The sequence below is a fragment of the Patella vulgata genome, chromosome 5 (assembly GCF_932274485.2).
Source record: "Patella vulgata chromosome 5, xgPatVulg1.2, whole genome shotgun sequence".
NCBI lineage: Eukaryota > Metazoa > Mollusca > Gastropoda > Patellidae > Patella > Patella vulgata.
In genome coordinates, this window is record NC_065883.2 from 67,801,175 (window position 1) to 67,822,656 (window position 21,482).

At 34.1% G+C, this 21,482-nt stretch overlaps 1 protein-coding gene across 5 annotated transcripts in view; it reads right to left on the bottom strand.

Annotated features, from left to right (window-relative positions):
• Positions 1 to 21,241, bottom strand: part of LOC126821879 (E3 ubiquitin-protein ligase HECTD1) — a 57,465-nt gene extending 36,224 nt beyond the window's left edge. For all 5 annotated transcript variants that reach the window (XM_050550461.2, XM_050550460.2, XM_050550462.2 and 2 more), the window contains exons 1-11: positions 20,650 to 21,241; positions 9,439 to 9,673; positions 8,391 to 8,618; positions 6,524 to 6,849; positions 5,874 to 6,085; positions 5,174 to 5,250; positions 4,337 to 4,435; positions 3,531 to 3,654; positions 2,881 to 3,079; positions 2,049 to 2,190; positions 1,591 to 1,761 (exon numbers count right to left, since the gene is read on the bottom strand). In XM_050550461.2, the coding sequence (XP_050406418.1) occupies positions 1,591 to 1,761; positions 2,049 to 2,190; positions 2,881 to 3,079; positions 3,531 to 3,654; positions 4,337 to 4,435; positions 5,174 to 5,250; positions 5,874 to 6,085; positions 6,524 to 6,849; positions 8,391 to 8,618; positions 9,439 to 9,673; positions 20,650 to 20,789 (1,953 nt within the window). In that variant the 5' untranslated portion in view covers positions 20,790 to 21,241. The remainder of the gene's footprint in view (positions 1 to 1,590; positions 1,762 to 2,048; positions 2,191 to 2,880; positions 3,080 to 3,530; positions 3,655 to 4,336; positions 4,436 to 5,173; positions 5,251 to 5,873; positions 6,086 to 6,523; positions 6,850 to 8,390; positions 8,619 to 9,438; positions 9,674 to 20,649) is intronic.
• Between the last annotated feature and the right edge of the window lie 241 nt (positions 21,242 to 21,482).

Sequence of the window (21,482 nt, forward strand, 5' to 3'; positions counted from 1 at the left end):
TTGACATTGACCAATTTGATGTTATCCAATTAAATGATTTTGGACCTTTTTCCTGGGGAGATTAATATGCATAAGTAAAATAAGCGTTGTTGAGCACATTATCTTTGTATAACTCTTGCCAGTGGCATTTTACATTCATCTATGCATATTTATTTCCATAGAAAAGGGCCTATTGAGCCATCGTACATGTATTATATGTGACTACAAGGTACAATACTATTTACAAACTTATCAATTATTATTAAAGAAAATTTTATCCAAAAATATCTTATGTTCGTTCAAAAATATGAACATTTACGGATTTTTTAAATACAGGGAGAGGTTACCCCAAAACAATCTATTTGTTATTTAATATACAGCTTGAATATGAAATATATTTGGAAACAGGCGTTGCCATGCAAGAGACGCCAACATTTTGCAAGAGATGGACAGAGAACAAGCTTTAAAAACAAGTTTTTCGTACAATCAGGTATCATAATCCAGGCTGACACGGTCCGAAGTATCGACTGGAACCCAGAACTTTGGGATATAAACATATAATCGGACAAGATAAAAACGTGATTTCTCGTAAAATTGGGGGTCATAAGACGGGAAATTAGGTCTGATTTGCGTGGATATCAAAAGGAACAGAGATATTTGTCGGTAATGAAATATTTACAATACACTAAAATCTGATTAAGAGTAATAACTCGTGATGTAATTATCAGAAAATCATTGGAATTTGTTTGGCCCATGCTAACGTATATACAAAACACTTAATGTCATGTATTTAGCTGTTCAAGTTATCAAAAATCATTGAAAATCAATATACTTGTTCGTCTCAAGACCTTAAACTCTGTGTATCAATCTAAAGTCAATCGAAACTATTATATATAGGCGTAAACACGGTGTATGAATATAAAATCAATCAGTTGATAACTATCTGGCAGCCATTATCAGAAATCGTTGAAAATCAACAGGCTTCTTCGTCTGATGACCTTAAAGACTGTGTATATATTTAAAGTCAATCGGATATTAACTTTAGCCCCTAGAGCGTCCACCAGATTTTTCAAAGTGATATAGGGCGATATATGTAACTCTGGCAGTAATTATCGGAATTTGGTGAAAATCAATAGGATTCTTTGTAAACACGGATATTAATTTAAAGTCAATCAGATATTAAATTTACCTCTAAAGAGACCACAACCTTGTATTACATACTTTTAGGCTATTCTTCAAGTGTTATATTGAGTAATTTGTATATAATAGTGTTAAGCTGTTATCTATCAACCTCATCATCGATAATAAATATGATTTATATAAAAAAGAGCTTTTTATTTTAGAAATTAAAATGTTGTCATTTGATACTCACAATGGCAGGTTTATAGCTATCAACACTTATCTAACTGGACTTTTTATATCAGCAATAATGCCACTCAAGTTGGACATATTGTTTAGATTAGCATTCCAGGCAATTAAAAATCAGTGAACCGGGCCAAACATAAACATCCAAAATTTAGCTCTTTTTTCTAGATGGTCTCAGGACTGTCTGCATAAGACTATTTAAAAGACATGTTTTGCATAACATTTACATTTCCTTGGCATATTTACCTTTTCTTCTTTGGCTTTTGCTCCTTCTTCCTCATCTATGACAGGACCTGCCAGAGACAAGACACGGCCATATAATCCAAGTCTAGCAAAATGTTCTAAAAATATATTCTGTCCTTTGATCATAAGATCTTGCATGATTAACAACACGGTATGATGGCCATCATCATCATCCTGTAATAAAAACACATTTAAAGATTAGATTCTGATTTTGAATGTGATATTTATAATATTTTGAATGTGATATTTATAATACTCGAATGTGATACATGTATTTATAATATTTTGAATGAGATATTTATAATATTTGAATGTGATATTTATAATATTTTGAATGTGATATTTATAATATTATGAATATTTATAATATTTTGAATATAATATTTATAATACATGTATTTTGAATGTGATATTTATAATAATTTAAATGTGATTTCGAATGTGATATTTATAATATTTACCTCTGTATCTAATACTGTTGATAAAACTTCTGTTAAACTTGAGGCGAAGTTTGGGCTAATAAACTCTGGGTTACACATATCATATAGTAAAGGTTCACTCATATAATGTAACATCTTTCTCATCAATGACAGGGTAGCTTTCCTATAAATAAAAACATATATTTAATTCTGCAGGAAAAGATAGCTGTATTTATAAGCCTTCCATTTCACTCAATTACAATTTTGTCAATTTAGAAGACCCACCGAAAGTATTTTGAAGACCAAAAGAATGACTTAGTGTGAATTTTGATCTATGCAACTTTCCAAGATTATTGAAGAATAAAAATGAATTTTCTGGAACCAGTTTTAGTTATGTCCAAGAAATCAACCCCATTAATTCTAACATTGTCGAGTGCAAGAGTTTGAGCTTTCAGTGCATCATATCTTACGATGTATGCATACATGTAGCTACTTACTTGGAGATTGTTATGAGTGTAGTCATAGAGACGCAACATATCCTACGATGTATGCATACATGTAGCTACTTACTTGGAGTTGTTATGAGTGTAGTCATAGAGACGCAACATATCTTAGGATGTATGCATACGTGTAGCTACTTACTTGGGGGTTGTTATGAGTGTAGTCATAGAGACAACCTATCACCAAATGCTGGTTCAACAATGAATATTCATATGCACATCCCATCGCAAATACAGATGATTATCTATTGTCATGCCTCCATGATAAATCAATATCCTCTGCAGACCATTTTGAATTCGACCATCGGAAATCCGCATGTCAGAAATTTCAAAGAGTAACGTGGTTAAATTGTAATGTGAGAATAAAAATTTACCTGACTGAAGCCAACATAGAACTGTGATACACCTGTGTAAAGGTAGGTAATAATCTTCTAACATAGAGAGGTGCTACCTCTGGATCACCTTTAGCTTCGACAACTTCTACTTTTTCTGGTTCACTGACTTCTTCTTTCTTCTCTTTAGTTTCCACTTCAGCTGTTGATGTTTCTCTGTGTACAGGTACCATCCATTCACCTTTATCATAACAACATAAATTATAATTATACACAGAGCAATGGAGTTTAACATGCACTGAACACAAACCATGACATTTCAGGACTAACACATAGTTCAATTTAATTTTAATAATTCGTTTGCGCATAGAGGTTTTTAGCAGTGGGTCTGAAATGGAGGACACAGAAAAAACTTCGTTAGACAGGCGACCCTACTCCCTGTCACATACAACCAGGGAATCGAAACCACACCTGTTGACTCAATGGAAGACCGTACGATACTACGCGCACGCGCTAACCATCAACTTCCCTCCCCCACCCACCTCAACGACTCAATGCAGACATTATAATCGCCAAGTAGGGCCTCAGTACACTCTATGCCCGAGTGCCTTTAATGCTGTTAAAACAGCCCTGCTATCCAATCGGTAAACATATTTAATATTATTTTCTATCTGTATAAATGACAATATTACCTGGTGATTGTAGAATCTGAATCACTTCTCGATGTCCTTCATCTCCCCGTTCTCTTGCTTTATCTAACGGTGTTTTACCATCCTCGTCACGTAAATCAGGGTTAGCTCCATATCGTAATAATGTCTGAAAGTGAAAGAAAGGGCCATATGGTTATTCACTTTAAAAAGGTAGATCATCAAAATGACATATATTCTTGAAGGTAGTATTTTTGTTTTAATGTGGGACCCATCATGACTCAGTAAGTAATGCACTGGCTCACTAACCATAGAGAGAGAGACAGAGAGTTTAACATCCACTCGATACAAACTAGGTCATTTTGGGACTAACATATGGTTCCGCAAAGGGGTCCTTAGCTGTAAGAGGAAATTGGAGGATCCAGAGAAAACCAATGAGGTTGTACAGGAGACCCTAATCCTTTTTATGAACCAGAAGGGAATCGAAACCATGCCACTTGACTCAATGACAGACCTAGTGCTTTCCCGCGCACAGTTTAACCACTAGACCACCCTGCTCACTATAATATAAGTGTTGATTAAGAAAGTTTTCATATTTATAATTAAACACACAGCTACCAATAGAGATAAAGGGGTCTTTAATCTCAACTGACTAATTGACACATAAATACTGTAATATGCAAGCATCTGCCATATATAATAGTAAAGGTCATTTAAAACAGATTTATAATAATAGATATTCGATGTCAATTAAAAGTAATGGACTAATGGAATTCAATCTGTTTTTTCATCTTTGGAATGGAATTGTAAAAGTTCTTATAATAATTTTCAAGAAAAGATAATAACTATACCTTGACAATCTGTGGTCGACCAAAACAAGCAGCATAATGTAACGATGAAGATCGTAATCCACGATTTACATCGGCTCCCCTCTCACATAAAAACTCAACCTAAGATAGATAAAAAAAACAACCAATCAGCAACCATAGTTTCATAACCATAAGTAGATAGAGAGAGAGAGAGAGAGAAATGGGGTTTAATATGGTTTTAATTTTATTTCAATAATTCACTTCCGCATAGGGGTCTTTAGCAGTGGGAGGAAACCGGAGGACCCAGAGAGAACCCACGAGGTTGGACAGGCGACCCTACTCCTTGTCACGTACAACCAGGGATTCGAAAACCACGCCAGTTGACTCAATGACAGACTTTATGATACAGCGCTCGCACGCTAACCAATCAGCCATCCAACCTCTCCATAAGTAGATACTTCTTCTGCAGAAGTTAAAGCTTTCACTGTTTAAGGTTACCTAAACGACCATTGCCGACCATAAACTTTTCTCTTTCATTTCCCCAGGTCCTTTAACTCGTTCTTGGCAGATTTTCTCTAGACAAATTCCAATACTGAATTTTGGTATTATTTTCAAAAACCTTAGGCCTACTAGGAAATAGATAGATAAGCTAGGAAAAAGATAACAAAAACACCACAGGAAAAAAAACAAAAACATTTTTTCGACCAACTCTATTTATTCTTGGCCTAATTCGTAAAAACTTATTTGAAAAATGTTGTAGCTAGTACAATGGAAGTGTGTTATTTTTCCAACAACAGATATAGTCGCGTTTACTTCATCTACACTCATCATCGATGAACTCCAGCAGATTTCATCTCAAACAGAACATTCGTTACTCACCATTTCTTGGGTACCAAAAGCTGAAGCCCAGTTTAATAAAGTTTGTCCTACATCATCCATAAAATTGACTTCAAATCCTAGAAAAAACAAATAAATAAGATAAATCAAACAAATCATATTCCTAACATGGGCAAGCATCTATCAAATTAAAATGTCTTGTCTTGTGTATATTATTGGTAGTATGTTGAAAGATATCCCTACTACGGTTGGTAATCATTACAAGCATAGGCTTTATCTGGGCAAAGTTTTTCTCATACATGTAGCACACAGTATGGTGTATGTCCGTCTTCATCAACCCAGCTGGTGCAGAAAAGTAGGACGTTAAACCCCTTTACATTTAATTTGCCAACTTGGCTACAGATTGCCATATTTACCAAACCCTAAAATTATATTTCACCATCATAATTATGAAATTTGATTTGCTTTTTACCAAAATAGAAAAGATTATTACGAGAGGGGTAATTGCCAGCTGAATAATAACCAGCTGACTATTGCAGGTGAGGACAACCACATGAGATGCAACAGCAAAGACAAGTTTCATCAAAAATCGGACAAAGATTGTGACCTGTAGAGTGTCCACAAACAAATTGTGGGCGGATGTTTGAACGGGGCGACGACAATGTACGTCCACATGAAAATGTGGGCGTATAAAAATAACGAATAAATACTTAAATATGGTTTTAACAAGTAATAAACCTACCGTTATCGATGGCATCTATAAGTGCGTCTGTATCTTTACTACGTATACAGTCTATCAACTGTCTGTGTGAACGTTCACCAGCGCTATCTGTTCGTCGTAATCCAGGTAGACGACTGGTTATACTACACACACCTGTCTTAGGTAGAGCTTTACGTCCCTCAAACAATAAAACTAACAGCAGATCAACCAGTCTCATTGTATCCAAGCAACATCTACAAATAAAATATAATGATAGATCAACCAGTCTCATTGTATCTAAGCAGCATCTACAAATAAAAATTATCTAATTTTGACCACCAATGAATAACTCATGTAACCAATAGCTCAAATCAAAGGGAGAGAGAAATGGGGGTTTAACCTCCACTCGACACAAACTAGTTCATTTCGGGACTAGAGAAAACCCAAGACGTTGGACAGACAACCCTACTCCTTGCCGGGGAATCGAAACCACTTGACTCAATGCAAGACCTTATGATGAAATGTTCACATGTTAACCATTCTGCCACCCAACCCCCCTCTCAAATGAAAGGAGGCTACCAACTTATTAATCACTTTTATAGCAGGACTAGTAATGGAACGGTTGGTGGAGAAAAGTAGACATTTAAATCCTCATTTCATTCATTACTGACTCATCTAACAATTTCACTTACCTTTCATCCCCTCGTAATCCACTCTCGATAGCATCGGGTAAATCCGACCGGAGCAAATCATGGGTTATACCAGGTGATCCGCGACATAACGTAGACAATAGGCTTATAACTGTTGAGATACTGGGACTAGATTTAGAATCAGCCGACATACTGGATGATCCTGGGGTACTGGTTATGGAAACATTGTGACTCACGTCACCAACTTGATGTAGTCGTTGCGTTAATTCCAATATCAGACCGTGTTTTGCTAGCGGGGCTGGATCGATTCCTCTTCGTGTAAAACGATCAGCTAAAGATGCAAAACATCTTAGAGCTCCGTCAGATACCTGGGAAGAAAATAAAAATGATTTCATATTTCAGAACAATACATTTTAAAAAGCAAACAATCTGATTAAAACACAGATCCTATTTCGTTTTATTTGTCTTTACTGAACCAGGAACTTGAAGAGTACATGTATATCATTGACGTGTTATGAATGGTGTGAGAAATTAGCCAATGGAACGGTCTGTTACGGCAAGCTTTAGGCATGTTTAACACGGAACTGTGGGTAATCCACTAATAGCATCAATGCTGATTGGATAATCAAATGTCTGACTTCATAGGGTCCAAACCTGCTCGTATGACCTCTTGACGCGACCCATCGCTACAACAGGTCAGATCTTCATGTAGTGTAGGCCATCGAAAGTATAAAAATACGAAACGAAATATAGATCTGTATTTTAATCAGATTGAAAAGCAAAAGTCATCAAATTCATCAACTGATCTACTTTGAATCTAAATTGTTTGTTTCTATTAAAAGAAGGAAATTAGGCCATGCCAATTTGATTTTCGGTTCTTCAGGGTCTTGGTAAATAAATAACCACTTGAATCACGTAAAAGATAGCTTGTTTAAAACTTCAAAAACAAAAAGCTTTTGAACAGCACAACCAAGTAATTATGGTTTTTAAATAAGTCTTCCTCAAAAAAGTGAGAGAGAGAGAGATAGAGAGTTGGATAGAGAGAGAGAAATCGGGTTTAACCTCCACTCGACACAAAATAGGTCATTTTGGGACTAACACAGTTCAATTTTATTTCAATAATTCGCTTTCGTGTAGGGGTCTTTAGTAGTGGGAGGAAACCGGAAGACCCGTCAAAACCCTGCCAGTTGACTCAATGACAGACCTTATGATACAACGCGCATGTGCTAACTATTCGGCCATTCAACCTTCCTCTTTCTCCCAAAGGAAATAAGAAGGACAGTTTTACAGGTGTACATGAATAACAGAAATTCAAATTGGTTTGGTTCTACTCCGAAAGTTATTATTCATAATTTGGTAGTAGAATCATGTCAAAGATATTCAACAGTATAAATTATTATTATCATAGATTTATATAGTGCCCTTTTCATAAAATGTTCCAAGGCGCTTTACAATAAAATAATTATTAGTATCAAATACATAAATATGTAATTTAAAATGGAACTTTACATCAGAAATAAGATAAAATATTAAAATAAAGTTAAGCATGGGTCTAAAAGAAGTCTAAATAAATATGATGTAGATATAGAAAATTAAAATATAAAGATTGGGGTTGTTATTTATCTAATGAATCATAGAAGTACAATCTGAGTAAAATAGATAAATTTAGTTTCGTTTTGTTATACCTTCGCTCTTTCTATTTCTCTTTAAATATATTAAGTTCAAATTGATTCCATTGGCAACAATGTTTATTCTAAATGTTTGGCTATTATCCAAGTTTTAATCTTGTCAGTTCACAGAATCCACTACATTAATTATAGATATGTACAATTCTCTCCTATATATTATTCATCAATTTATGATTACGAAGTGTAAAAAGAAGTGAAGGGAAAGCAAATTAAAATCTTACATATGAATCATCATGTTCGAGAAGGGTTGAAAGCGATTCCACGCAATTCTCAAGCGCTGCATCCTGCGGTTCCATTTTACCACATAATCTCGATACAACTGACATGGAAGAATGAAGAGTATCTTTATGGACTTGTGATCCATGTTCTCGTATGAAAGTCAAAACACAGTTTAATCCGCCTGCTTCAAAAACAGCTCCTGATTCTCTTGTACAGATTAATTCCATCACCTGCACAAATAAAAAAAACTTTGATCAAAAAGAATGATACAGAGTGTGGATTAAAGTCTAGATGCGCCATTTTAAATAATAGGGATCAATGGGCATCCTTGCTAGAGATATGGGGGCAAAATTTATAAGTGGCACCATAGAGCAGACGGTCTCATGTGACCTCATTGTTTAACTTTACTTACAGCATTGTTTTCCTGTTCATTCATTACAAACTAGTGTGTTGACAAACGTTAGTTTTTGTGGTTGAAATGGAATTTAATCCCGATATGTCAAAATAAGGTTCTCTTACCATCGATAAGGTCACATGGAACAGTTTTTACTATCGATGGATTGGGAATTCCTTCATCAAGGACGCCCACTGCAAACTACATTATTGTGAAAGATGAATCTTTCTTCATTAAATGTTAAATAATCAATCTGTTTACATATTTAGCAAATACATGATGTATTAAGCCTTGAAAAATTTGATATTTTTGTGAAATTGCAAATGGCGAATCAGGATTTGAAAATCAGATATACAATGTTGTTTGCATTTTGAAAAATATTTTCCAGGGCTTTATCCATGCTAGAATCTACTCAAATTGGTTACAATATTTAACATTTAATTGAGAAAACAGAATCGAAATATCAATCGTATATAATCTCGCGGCTTATCTGACAGTTAAATAATTTTAAATGGGATTATTGCAAAAAATATCCTCAAAATTTTCACATCGCTATAAATTGGAGAAATTTTCCAGCCCTGATGATGATCTCTCAAATTATATGAAAGTTCAAAACAGTAATTTATCTGCAACTAATATACGATTATTGAGTTTACCTTGATGCATTGTTCAGCTAAGTCTTTGCTTGTTCTAGAGGACATTTCTGCCACCACCAATCTGTTACACAGAGCTTTGATGGCGCCATCGACGGCAACAATACGCCTGGTACATTCGGCCGAGACATCAAGATAGTATGTAATGGCACGAGCTGTAACTTCTAATACATTATCTGGGGCACATTCATCTAGAAATATCCGACATAAAGCTGGTAGAAAAGTTCTTGGTGGACAACTGAAAGTACATTAAATACAAATTGTATATTGATTTCTTTATTAAATATGTTAAACATAAGTTGCCAGGCAACAAAACAAACATACACCTAAGTTGTCAGACAATGTTTTTATTCCTTTTTTGTCGTTAACGTAATCGGAGTATTTTCAGGACACTAAAAACAGATCAGGGGCCTGACAATGACTATGACAGATGCTTTATGACCTTGACTATTGAGTGATCAATTTCACTGTCAGTCTTTCTTGACTTGTAAATATAACTGAAACAAAAGCCCTGGGTTACTCCCATCACCAGCTATTTAACTTTGATGTACATAGTAGACATTAATAGCTGATGTGCAGTACCTGTAATAAAGGTCTGTGAATGTGCAGGTATGTAATTAATAATCAGCCTATTATTTATTATACATGAAGTAACTGTAAGTCTTTTATGTATATGTACATGTATATGAATGATCCAGGTGTTTTATCTACAGTAACAGTAGTGGTATAACAAGTTATGTGTATCAGATCCCAAGCTTATAATTAATTTACAGGTAGGATCAAAACTAACTAGTAATAGATTAAAGGTAAAATAATTCTATATACATGTTCACCAGAATAATCTGTTGTCATTAATCAGCTTTAAATTATATTACTACATGTAATTGTTGAAAATGTACTATATTTATTTCAAGCTCAAACTTCGGCACTTGCAATGTTCTTGAATATTACCCATTCCTTATCTCTCTCTGTATATTGTGTAATGTCACTTCCTATAAACAAACATTGTTTTGTTAGCTGATCAATTTACATGTAAGATTTAGAGTTTTCAAATTTTGTAATAAGAAATGTGATGGTTAGTTACGATTCAATATGTTTGTAGATGACATTAATTAAGTACATTCCAGCTCTATGAAAAGACTGAATGTGGTTTTGTTTTTATAAATTTACTGGATGTGGTTTTGTTTTTATAAATTTACTGGATGTGGGTTTTTTTTCATAAATTTACTGGATGTGGTTTTTTTCATAAATTTACTGGGTGTTTTTTTTTTTCATAAATTTACTGGATGTGGTTTTTTTCATAAATTTACTGGATAGTGGATGTGTTTTTTTTCATAAATTTACTGGATAGTGAATGTGTTTTTTTTCATAAATTTACTGGATAGTGGATGTGTTTTTTTTCATAAATTTACTGGATGTGTTTTTTTATATAAATTTACTGAATGTAGTTTTGTTTTTATAAATTTACTGGATGTGGGTTTTTTTTTAAAAATTTACTGGATGTGCTTTGTTTTTTATAAATTAAACAAAAGACTGGACATGGTTTACAAAGACTGGATGTGGTTTTGTTTTTATAAATGTAACAAAGACTGGATGTGGTTATGTTTTTATAAATGTAACAAAGACTGTTTTTATAAATTTGTTTTTATAAATTAATAACAATATTGCTACTACTTTAAATATTAAACATATTTACATCCTGCTATGCTATATAATAAATACTTCCTTTAAAAATTTAATTATATAATCAATTTAATGATGTGATTCATCCAGGAAACTTTTATATAAAATATTAATACTTTAATCATCACCACTATATACATGTATAGTCTATATACACATATTTTACATGTCAATGGTTTAGGACAGAGAGTCTGGCAAAGGACAGTGTTATAGTCATTTGGATGGGATGAAAAGTGGTGAACATGTACATGTATGCCTGTCTTCATTAGTCCAGTCACTGCAGAAAAGTAGGATGCTACTCGAAGCGAGTCGAAAGGACAGGCATGTGCCAGTCTGAGAATTAGCGAAAGATACAGGAAATAGGCACTAGGCATAGAATTCAGCCATATTCAACTGTCTTGATTGAATGGCAGTGGAATTAGATGGCTGTAGAATTTACATATCAGTCACTTTAAATTACTCATTGTATGTCATAAAATTAGAATTTAAAAGAATTTACATGTAACCTTTATATAGTTTTTATGTTGAAAAACACTTGTATAATGCTAAAAATAATCTTTGGAAATATATCTTACTAATCTGATAAAAATAAAATACAACCAATATTCAATGGTTGGCAAGATTTTAAAGTGTAAGCCCTGGTTTGGGGTTCTGTTACATGCCCTCCCACATGTACATGTACATGTACCAATCTCAGACTATCCGACTCCAGTCACTTTTATAACCATTTAAAGCAATTGATTGGCATGAAAATAATGTAATGTCTGACACTTGAAATCTAGATTACAATAAGTGTGTGTATGAAAACAACCCATCTGTTTTATACTCTATAAACCATTAACATATATAACATACTTAACAACGACAATAAAACTAAGTCATAAAAAAGTACTTAAGTCTATATAAACAACAACAGCCTCATGTTCTCACAAAATATGAAATATAATTTGAGGTGGTCTTAGGAAAGCCCAAAAATAAAACAGAAATTTGCGATCAATGCTCTAAGTACATGTATATGTGAGAAGACAGTAGATAATAACACCTTTGTTATAGCTTATATGTACATGTATGTATGTATATTTATCGAATTTTCAGTTTATACATCATATCATATACTTCGCTAAATTAAAAAACAATCAACTGGAGAAACGGTTTAAATACAATGTACATATATAGGTACAAGTTCACAAGGTACAGGATATTTTTACCTGAGAACAGTTTATATTAAATTATATACAGGTATGTTTTTACCTGAGAAACGATTTATATACAGCTATGTTTTTAAGTGAGAAACGATTTTTATACAAGTATATTTTTACCTGAGAAACGATTTATAATACAGGTACTTTTTTTTCCTGAGAAATGATTTATAATACAGGTATATTCATTTTTACTTGATATATTTATTTATAGTTAAACTTCTAATTGGCAACCTTCCTAGAAATGTTATATGATGAAAACAAGTTGTTTAGACTTTTAGTAACGAACCATTACCACGGCAACCAGTGCCTAACAATGCAGTAAAGAATCTGACCTTTAATATGGTGTGCAGACAAAAGTGCATGGGAATTAGTTCACTTCATACAAGTTATCTCTTGGCAATTAGGTAATTTAAAATGTCAGAATATTTCCCGGTGAATTTCTTTTCAATACTGTACATGTAGATTATAAAAATTAGTTACTACACATGTACATGTATATCCATCAGAATTGTTTTTGAAGTACAGTTACTGGACTGATATAAAGTGGTCTTAATAGTGAGTTGAAATCCCAGGAGGGAGTAGGTCTTTTCATCCCACGACCGTTCATAGGCGTACGGGGAAATTTTTGACTGGGGGGGGGGGGGGGGGCCGTGGTGGATGGTGCCCCAAAAATGTAGTTAGCTTCTTAGTATGTTACATAATAATAATAAATTCGCTGTTAAATTGGACACATTCAAGAACACAATATCTTTTTTTATACAACTTTTACAAAATACAATTGTGTGCCCAAATTTTCCCAGCATTTGGTGCCCAAAATGGGGGGGCGGCCGCCCCCCCCCCAGCCCCCCCAGCTCGTACGCCTATGCGACCGTTTCATCCTGAGCTGTTTCATCCGGGCTGTTTCATCCCAAATTTACATGGGTCATTTCATCCCCCTAATATAGGGTCGTTTCATCCCATTCCTGGATACAGATTTGATGTACATGTTCATTGTACCATGTATCATAGTGCAAAGTACATGTACAGCCCCTTAATACAGACTTTAATAGGCCATCTATTATATTATATATACATAACTCAGGGACGTTTTAAAAACTGGTTTATTCATTAAATTTTATTTACTTCATATGAAAGAACTGAATCATAGTGGTAAATGGTGATCTATTCATACATTTATATTAAATTTGCCATTGTTGTTACTGAATTAATATGGTAGCTAAATTAACCAGTTTAAAAACCCAACCATACATGTATAATCTGTGTTATAGAAAAGCCTTTTTAAAAAGCTGGTCCACCTTGGTTGTCTGAACAGGTTGTGCTAAAAGTGCCAACCCAGGTGTCTCAGGGCATACGCATATCGTTATGTTTTACGGAAATTTTGCCATTACAATCAGATAAAAATACAGATCTTTATTTCGTTTCATTTTTTTTATACTTTTGATGGCCTCTACTACGTAAAGGTCGGTTGTAGTGGAAGGTTGCGTGAGAGGTAATATGAGCAGCTTTTGGCCCCATGATGTCAGACATTTGATTAACCAATCAGCACTGATGTTTCTAGTGGGTTACCCACAGTTCCGTGTACCTCACGCCAAAAACTCGCCTTAACAGACCATTTCATTGGCTAATCCCTCACATCATCCAGAATGCAGGTTATACATTGTATAAAAACTCTTCCAGATCCTTGTGTAGTAAAGACAAGTAAAATGAAATTTTGAATTATAAAAAACAAAACAAAATAGGATCTGTGTTTTAATCAGATTGTAATTAGATGTATGTAACTTGTTTTAATTTCATTTGTTACGACAGGAAATACGTAAGACACAGTTCTGTGGAATACAATTACGGTTTATATTTATAACTGAGCTTACATCTCGTTTAGGATTCTCTGATCATTATCAAGAAGAAATAAATTCTGACCTGACATTATGATGACCAATCAGAGACATGCCACTAACTACCTGTTACATTTACCTGTAATTTAATTCAGGTAGGGCCTACATGTAGTCTGTATAATAATGGATGTTATTATTAGCAATACATGTAGATCCTAATGAACTTAGATAGTGTTTATAATTTTACAACCATCCCAATGGCAGATTAATGTGGATGATGATGGGGTCGAACATCCACTTAACACAAACTAGGTCATCTTGAAACTACTGTAATTTGCATGATTGCAGGTTAGGGAGTCAAACCTTCTTGCCATGCATAAATAAGGTATAGGCCTATAGTCAACATTTGGTATATGATCATTTCATGGTACATGTAGATATGTATGTTTACACAGGGAATATTGCCATGGCAGTACCATTTTAATAATAAATCAATCAATATGGATTATGTGTTACAGGAGAGGGATGGGGAAGGATTCAAAATCACTCAATCCTTCCACAGAAAATGAAATGAAATGAAATGGGGTTTAACGTCCTACTGTTTTGCTCCTAAACTGGGCTAATGAAGACGGGCATACGCCATACAGTGTGCTCTGAGGGAAATTTTGCCCGGGCAGCAGCGCTACGGCCTACTCTTATATTGAATTCCAACTGCCAAGGGATCTTTTACGTGCACGCCAATATGTACACGGGACCTCAGTTTTCCATACCATCCGAACGACTAGACAGCTGTCCTTGTCAGGCCCTACGTCCTGCATCACTGACATGGGGAAACGACGCCGGAAAATCTGGATAAACTTTCTCGGCCAATACAGGGATCGAACACCCGACCTCCAGGCTAGCGAGCCAGCGTCTTGCCCACTTAGCCACGTGATCCCCGAACGGATCAAGATGGGGTTTTAATTCCACTCCACACAAAATAGATACATACATGTATGTAAGTGTGGGACTAAACATGGTACATGTACAATCTTATTTCAATAATTTGCTAGTAGCACACAAGTTTTTTTTTTTTTTATTAGTAGCGAGAGGAATATAAGAAGCCGGAGAAAACTCATGATCTACATAAACTATTCAGCAACACACATCCCACACCATAACAAAGAGCCATACTTCCTGATTTTGCCTTCTATATTATCAAATACAAGTAGCTTAGGGTTTCTAAAATCTAAGTGCAACATATCAGTTGATTTCGTGGTATACGTACATGCAGTATTCTTTAGAAGGCACATGCACATGTACACTCATGCTTAGTACATGTACCTTTCTAGAAAACCTGGTACTACTACTTTTAGGATGTAAATGAATTTTTGTTACAGATTTGTATTTTTGAATAAGTTTATTGTATTACTGTGAAGTAGGGTACTGTAAATATAAATGTTCAAGTGAGAATAACCCTCACATTTTTCTGACTGTGTACTGTGTTATGTGGCTTATGACCCTGAAAGACATCTGTCCAAACATAAATTAACATTGTGTGACTGGCCAGGAAAAGGATATAAATGGACAATACAAACAATAACATTAGCAATATGGCTTTATTTTCTGTATTGATTTAATTGGGTTATAAATTTGAGACATCAAACTCTGAAAGTATACATAATGTATTTAAACACTCCAATTTCAAAATAAGCCTACAATGAATTAAAGAAGTCACATGACTAAATTAATTCCCAAACCCCCTTCAACCGATTTTCTATCAATAGATCTGTGCCTGGTATTCGTTGGTGTGGGAGTAAAAGCCTCGACAGTTGGAATTTGATATAAGAATAGACCGTATCCCCCACTCTTCGGGCAAAATTCATTCCTACATGTAGCACACTCCATTGTGTACATGTAGAATGTAGGCCCACCTTCATTAGCCTGGATGTTTCAGAAAAATAGGACATTAATCTACATTTCATTTTGTATGTCCTGTACATTTAGGATCTCCACTGTTTTTTTTTTTATTTAACAATATTTACATTGTAATTCTCAGAAAAGGATTGAGGAACAAGCTAGGCCTGTATTACCTCTCTTTACTGTTGAGGAAATATATTTTAATCGTGATTGTTGAACATGACCACATGAACTATATATGGTTGTCTATGTTCACTGGTTGACATGGTATCACAACAATAATATAGACGACCACCTGACACACAATAAATATATAATTAACCACTAATTAAAATCAATACTAACTCATTCATTCGTTTAAATCAAATAAAAGTTGAAAATTAAACATACATACATCAAAGTGATACACAGGCCAAACCAGTTTCAACTACATTTTACATGTATTTTTTCTTTTTCAATTTCTTTGGAGGGGAAAATAATCTATTTTTAGTTTTTAGGTTTTGAAATTTCAAACACAAAAAAGGACTTAATGGACCATTTATTGGTCAAAACCCAAAAGAACTAACATAGTACGTCATTGCCGCCATTTTGGAATTGTTATGTCTAATCAAAAATTATATTATTCATGGAACAAGTCTGCCAAGTTTTATGGCAAGCGTAAATGAATTGGCAGAGTTTTAGTGGGGTTTTTTAATACATGTAGCGTTGCCCCCACAAAGAAGATCAACAACAGGATGAGTAGCAATAGGGAACCAGTTTCTGGTCCAAAAATTAAATTACTGTAGCCTTATGATTGTTATTACACATAGATCCGTATTCTAAAAGATGTAATTTTAAAATTTTAACTGACTGACTCATATCTATTTGTAGACTAAGGCTATACTTTTATTTTTAAATAATGTGGTAAATCTTGATATAAATACAAGTACATGTAGTTAAAAAAAATTAATTTAATATTCAATATTAATCATCATAAATACATAATCAAAATATATGTGAAAGAAATTATCTGCACCCAATACCTGTTATTACCAGTAAATTCCGATCTGATTATACATTGATCTGTAAGATATTTTTGATTTTTCTCTAATTACTTTCATCTCTGTATAATTTATAAACACTGATTTATCAGAGATATTTATTTCAAATACTGATTTATTTATGTATATTTCAAATGGCCTGATTACACTAACTAATAAATTGTATACACTAGAAGAAATCATAGAGATGTTATTTTTAACATGAAACCAAACTCTTTATGAAAGACTCTAAAGATAGTAACTAGATCTATAAAACAACAAAGGCCTGAAGTCATCCTCTCTGTCTCTAACTAATAAGGTTTATTTATGGTGACCTATATTTACATTTCTGGGTCATCCTCTTTATCAAACCATCCATATTCTACATGTCATCAATAAGAGGAATAAATGTAGGTGAAATGGATATTAATGAACATTAACAACAGCTAAGGGGGTATTTAACCAGAAAGACTAAAAATACATTTTTGTAACCTGAAAAACATCAATGGATATTAAATACATGTACAAGTGCCACATTTATTTACTTCTTTCAGTTTCATATTAATCTACATGTACACCCACTCTTTCACAGAGAGAGAGAGAGAGAGCCAAGAGGTTAGAGAGGCAACACTACTCCATGTGATATGTCTGGGGCTGAAACCACAAGGCTTGTATCAATGACTGTACATGTATATGATCTAAAGTGTGTTCTTTAGACCACCTGATTTCCTGTTTCACAGAGAGAGGATTAATTTGGGCCCACTGAACTCAATATGGTTTCAAACAGCACACATCAAATTAAGTTAAATACATTAACTGATCTAATCTAATGAATACAGGCTTACACTTTGCTGTGTGCGATGAGGGAAATTTAGAATGGACAATAACGTTTACATACATGTACACGCATACGTGTACACACAGGAACTCAGTTTTTCGTCCCATTTGAACGACTAAATATCATTCATTGCCAGGACCACTGTCCATCACAACTGAAACCCTACCAAAAAACTCTAATAAACTTTTCCCTAAACAGCGGGATAGAAAAACCCCGGAACACCTGTTTAGTAAGCCAACTCTTTACATGCCGAGTCACCGTGAAACTGCAGTTAAATATATGTACAAGTCAGTTTACTAGGCAATTCATAAAAATTACATGTGCCATCTGATTGAACAAGTCTGGACATAAGGTAAATGTCACAGACTTGGTCCAGTACAAATTATCACACAATGTATGCCTGGACACAAGGCATCTGTCACAGACTCTGTCAGGCATAAATTATTACACAACGTATATCTTACATGTATAATAAAAACATGTGATAATTTGTGTCTAACAAAGACTGTGATATGTCCAGACTTACATCTCAAACAGGTGTCCAGCCATTTCGGAATAACATAATTTGATATTTCAACCAAATCAAAATGTGTATTAGTTAGAATAACATTGATCAAATAATGAGCTAGATTATTTACACACAGTAGTATAATCAGTAAGCTTCCTCCTTATGAACCCTCTAAGGTACTCTTGTTCATTTCCTATTTGATATACTCCATGAGTAGGACGTTAGCTCGCTATCCTGGAGGTCCCATGTTCGATCCCTGTGTCAGCCAAGAACGTTTATCAGGATTTTTCAGGCGTGGTTCTGGACACAGGACCTGGCAAGGTACATTGTACAACATGTATATTTGAAGTTGTTTGGATGGTACGAAAAACTGAGGTCCTGTGTACACATTGATATGCACGTACATGTAAAAGATCCTTGGAGAGTTGGAATTTGATATAAGAGTAGGCTGCACCGCCGCTGTCCAGGCAAAATTTACTCTCATAGTAAACTGTATGGTGTATGCCTTTCTTTATTAGCCCAGTAGGACTTTAAACCCCATTTCATTTCATTATCATTTATTTGATTTTCAATGTTCAGTGAACCTGACATTTTGAATACAAGTAATGAAGTACATGTACATGTAACTTTAAATTCTTAGGGAAAAAGATAATGAAAGTTAAACGAGCTACTGTAAACTCTGGTTACACATTATAATCCTAGGTCTATCATATTACAGATCAAAATATTTCCTCATTCAATATTTAAGAGGAAAAAACAATTAATGAAATGCAAATCCAGACCATTCACTTTCCAATAACACATCTGCACTTTTAGTTAGAAGCATAATCAATTATATTCATTCAACATTTCTACAATTACATGTATAAAACCTCTTACATGTAAATATCGGTTGGAAAACAAAATAGATACTCCCAAGCCTGGAAATACATGTACGGCACATGTCACTGACATATATAGTCAGGCACAGAATCAGACTTTGTCAGTTACATGTACAATCACATTTCATTTTATTTGTGGTACAGATTTGTGTAAAAAAGTATGATGTTTATTAAAACAGATTTCATTTATACATTACGATACAAATCTGTTTATTTTTAGTGTTTTTTAGTGATTTTTTTAATACATTTCCGACTCTAACACAAAAGCTCAAAATGTCAGCTATATAATTTCAAAATTTGGAAAGGTTCATGTAAAATCATTAAATATTACCAGGCCTGGATAGCTGCTATCGAATGGTTAATTGGCAGTTACCATTAGCCTGGGAATACACATTGCAGATGTCTGTTAGGTGCATCATCAGCCGATCAATGAAGTCGACAAAGGGTCAAATCCATAGTTTCGTTTTCTTATTAAACTTCAAGTACATGTATTACAATTCTTGGTCGAAGAACGGTTGATCATAAACAGAGAACGTGGGGCATGCTGGGTGACGTGTGTTCGTATATATATGTAATTAGCCTATAAATGCCAATTTGTAAATTTGGCTCGTTGATATGCCATTTGTCTATTGAATATCTGAGTGCAGATAAGCTGCTTGTACCAGTACATGTAATGAATCTGATATGTACATGAATTACATACATGTACGTATTATAATCAAGTATCGTTTGTGAACTATTTCATTGAATTCATAATGTTAATTAATACAGTAACAGGTTTAAACCAACCGATGCTACATGTACATGTAGGCCTACATGTACTAATAATAATAACTACAGTAGGCCTGTTAATATTAACATCTATGTAATATCAATAACAGCATTATGTTCCATGAAAAAGCTGATATGCTAATTAAGGATTGTGATGTTGTAATACTAATACTATAATATATTAATAGAACTATATTCTGAAGATAAGTCCTTGTTTTCTTCCAGTGAAGACGTCATTGGGGCTAGTATTACACCATTATCCAAGTCATAGTGTACATTGTACAGTACAATGTACATCTCTCATGACATTATTTTTTTTTTTTTTTTTACATGTCATCCAACATGTGGATACGATGAACATACATGTAGTGACTAAGTTATAAAATGAAAGTATGACTAATTATCTACTGACTGGATATGATGTAACAACTGTCATGTCAAATGCTGAAACAAAAACCTATTTTGTTAGAATAAAATAATAGCTCTACTAAAGCTTAATCAAATCATCTATAATTTCTAGTATTTGTGAATGTGATTTGTCTAAGATAATACGCAGTAAAATCATTGATAAACATAATTACCTCTCAAAACACCTGTCCACGTTGTCTGACATCAGAAGCAACATACATAATTGTTCAAGGGCAATCAATTGCATATCCCTTTCATCTCCTTGGCCCATCTGAAGCCATTCTAAAAGTGTTTCTGGATCAACGTCGGCCATGTTGGATTTACCGTTTTCTCAAACCAACCAAAACAACAGCTAATTTCTCTCAATATTTCTTCTTTCTGATGTCCAATATTTTATCATTCCTTGTAAATTTGACCTATATTTCTAACCCCATCATAAAAACACCATTTTTATAAAATAAATAAAGTACATTCTTATTTTAAACGCGACTGATCTTTGCTATTATTCACCTCGTCTCGTGTGTTGGCTAAGTCATCCAATAATTTCTGTTGCGTGTACTAAGTCGGAAGTTCACACAGTTACTGCGACCTTCCTCTGGATATTTTGGGGCACAGAGCTGACCCAACGGTCTGGCCCGAGGAAATCTAAGGTGCGAATTCCTCTTATTTATGATTCCACGTCTACAGTAATTGGTTTAAAAAATAACAAAGAAAAGCAGCTGTTTTGTGGCTGCTTAGATTTCCATAGATTCGCCGAGCAATCAAGCCTCGTTATCGTTGTAGTCTCGGACCGTCTGGAAATATAATGGCAACGCAATTAAACAGTTACAGCTGGATAACCTCGACACGGATATTGAGATCATTAAACTCTTGAAGGTCAAGGTTAATACGCAAACGAAAGTAGGGATATTCCGACGATGAGATCAGCTCTATGAACAGAAATGCAAATGAAATATTTCAGTATCAATAGAATATAACAACATCGTATACTTTTTCTTCCCCAACT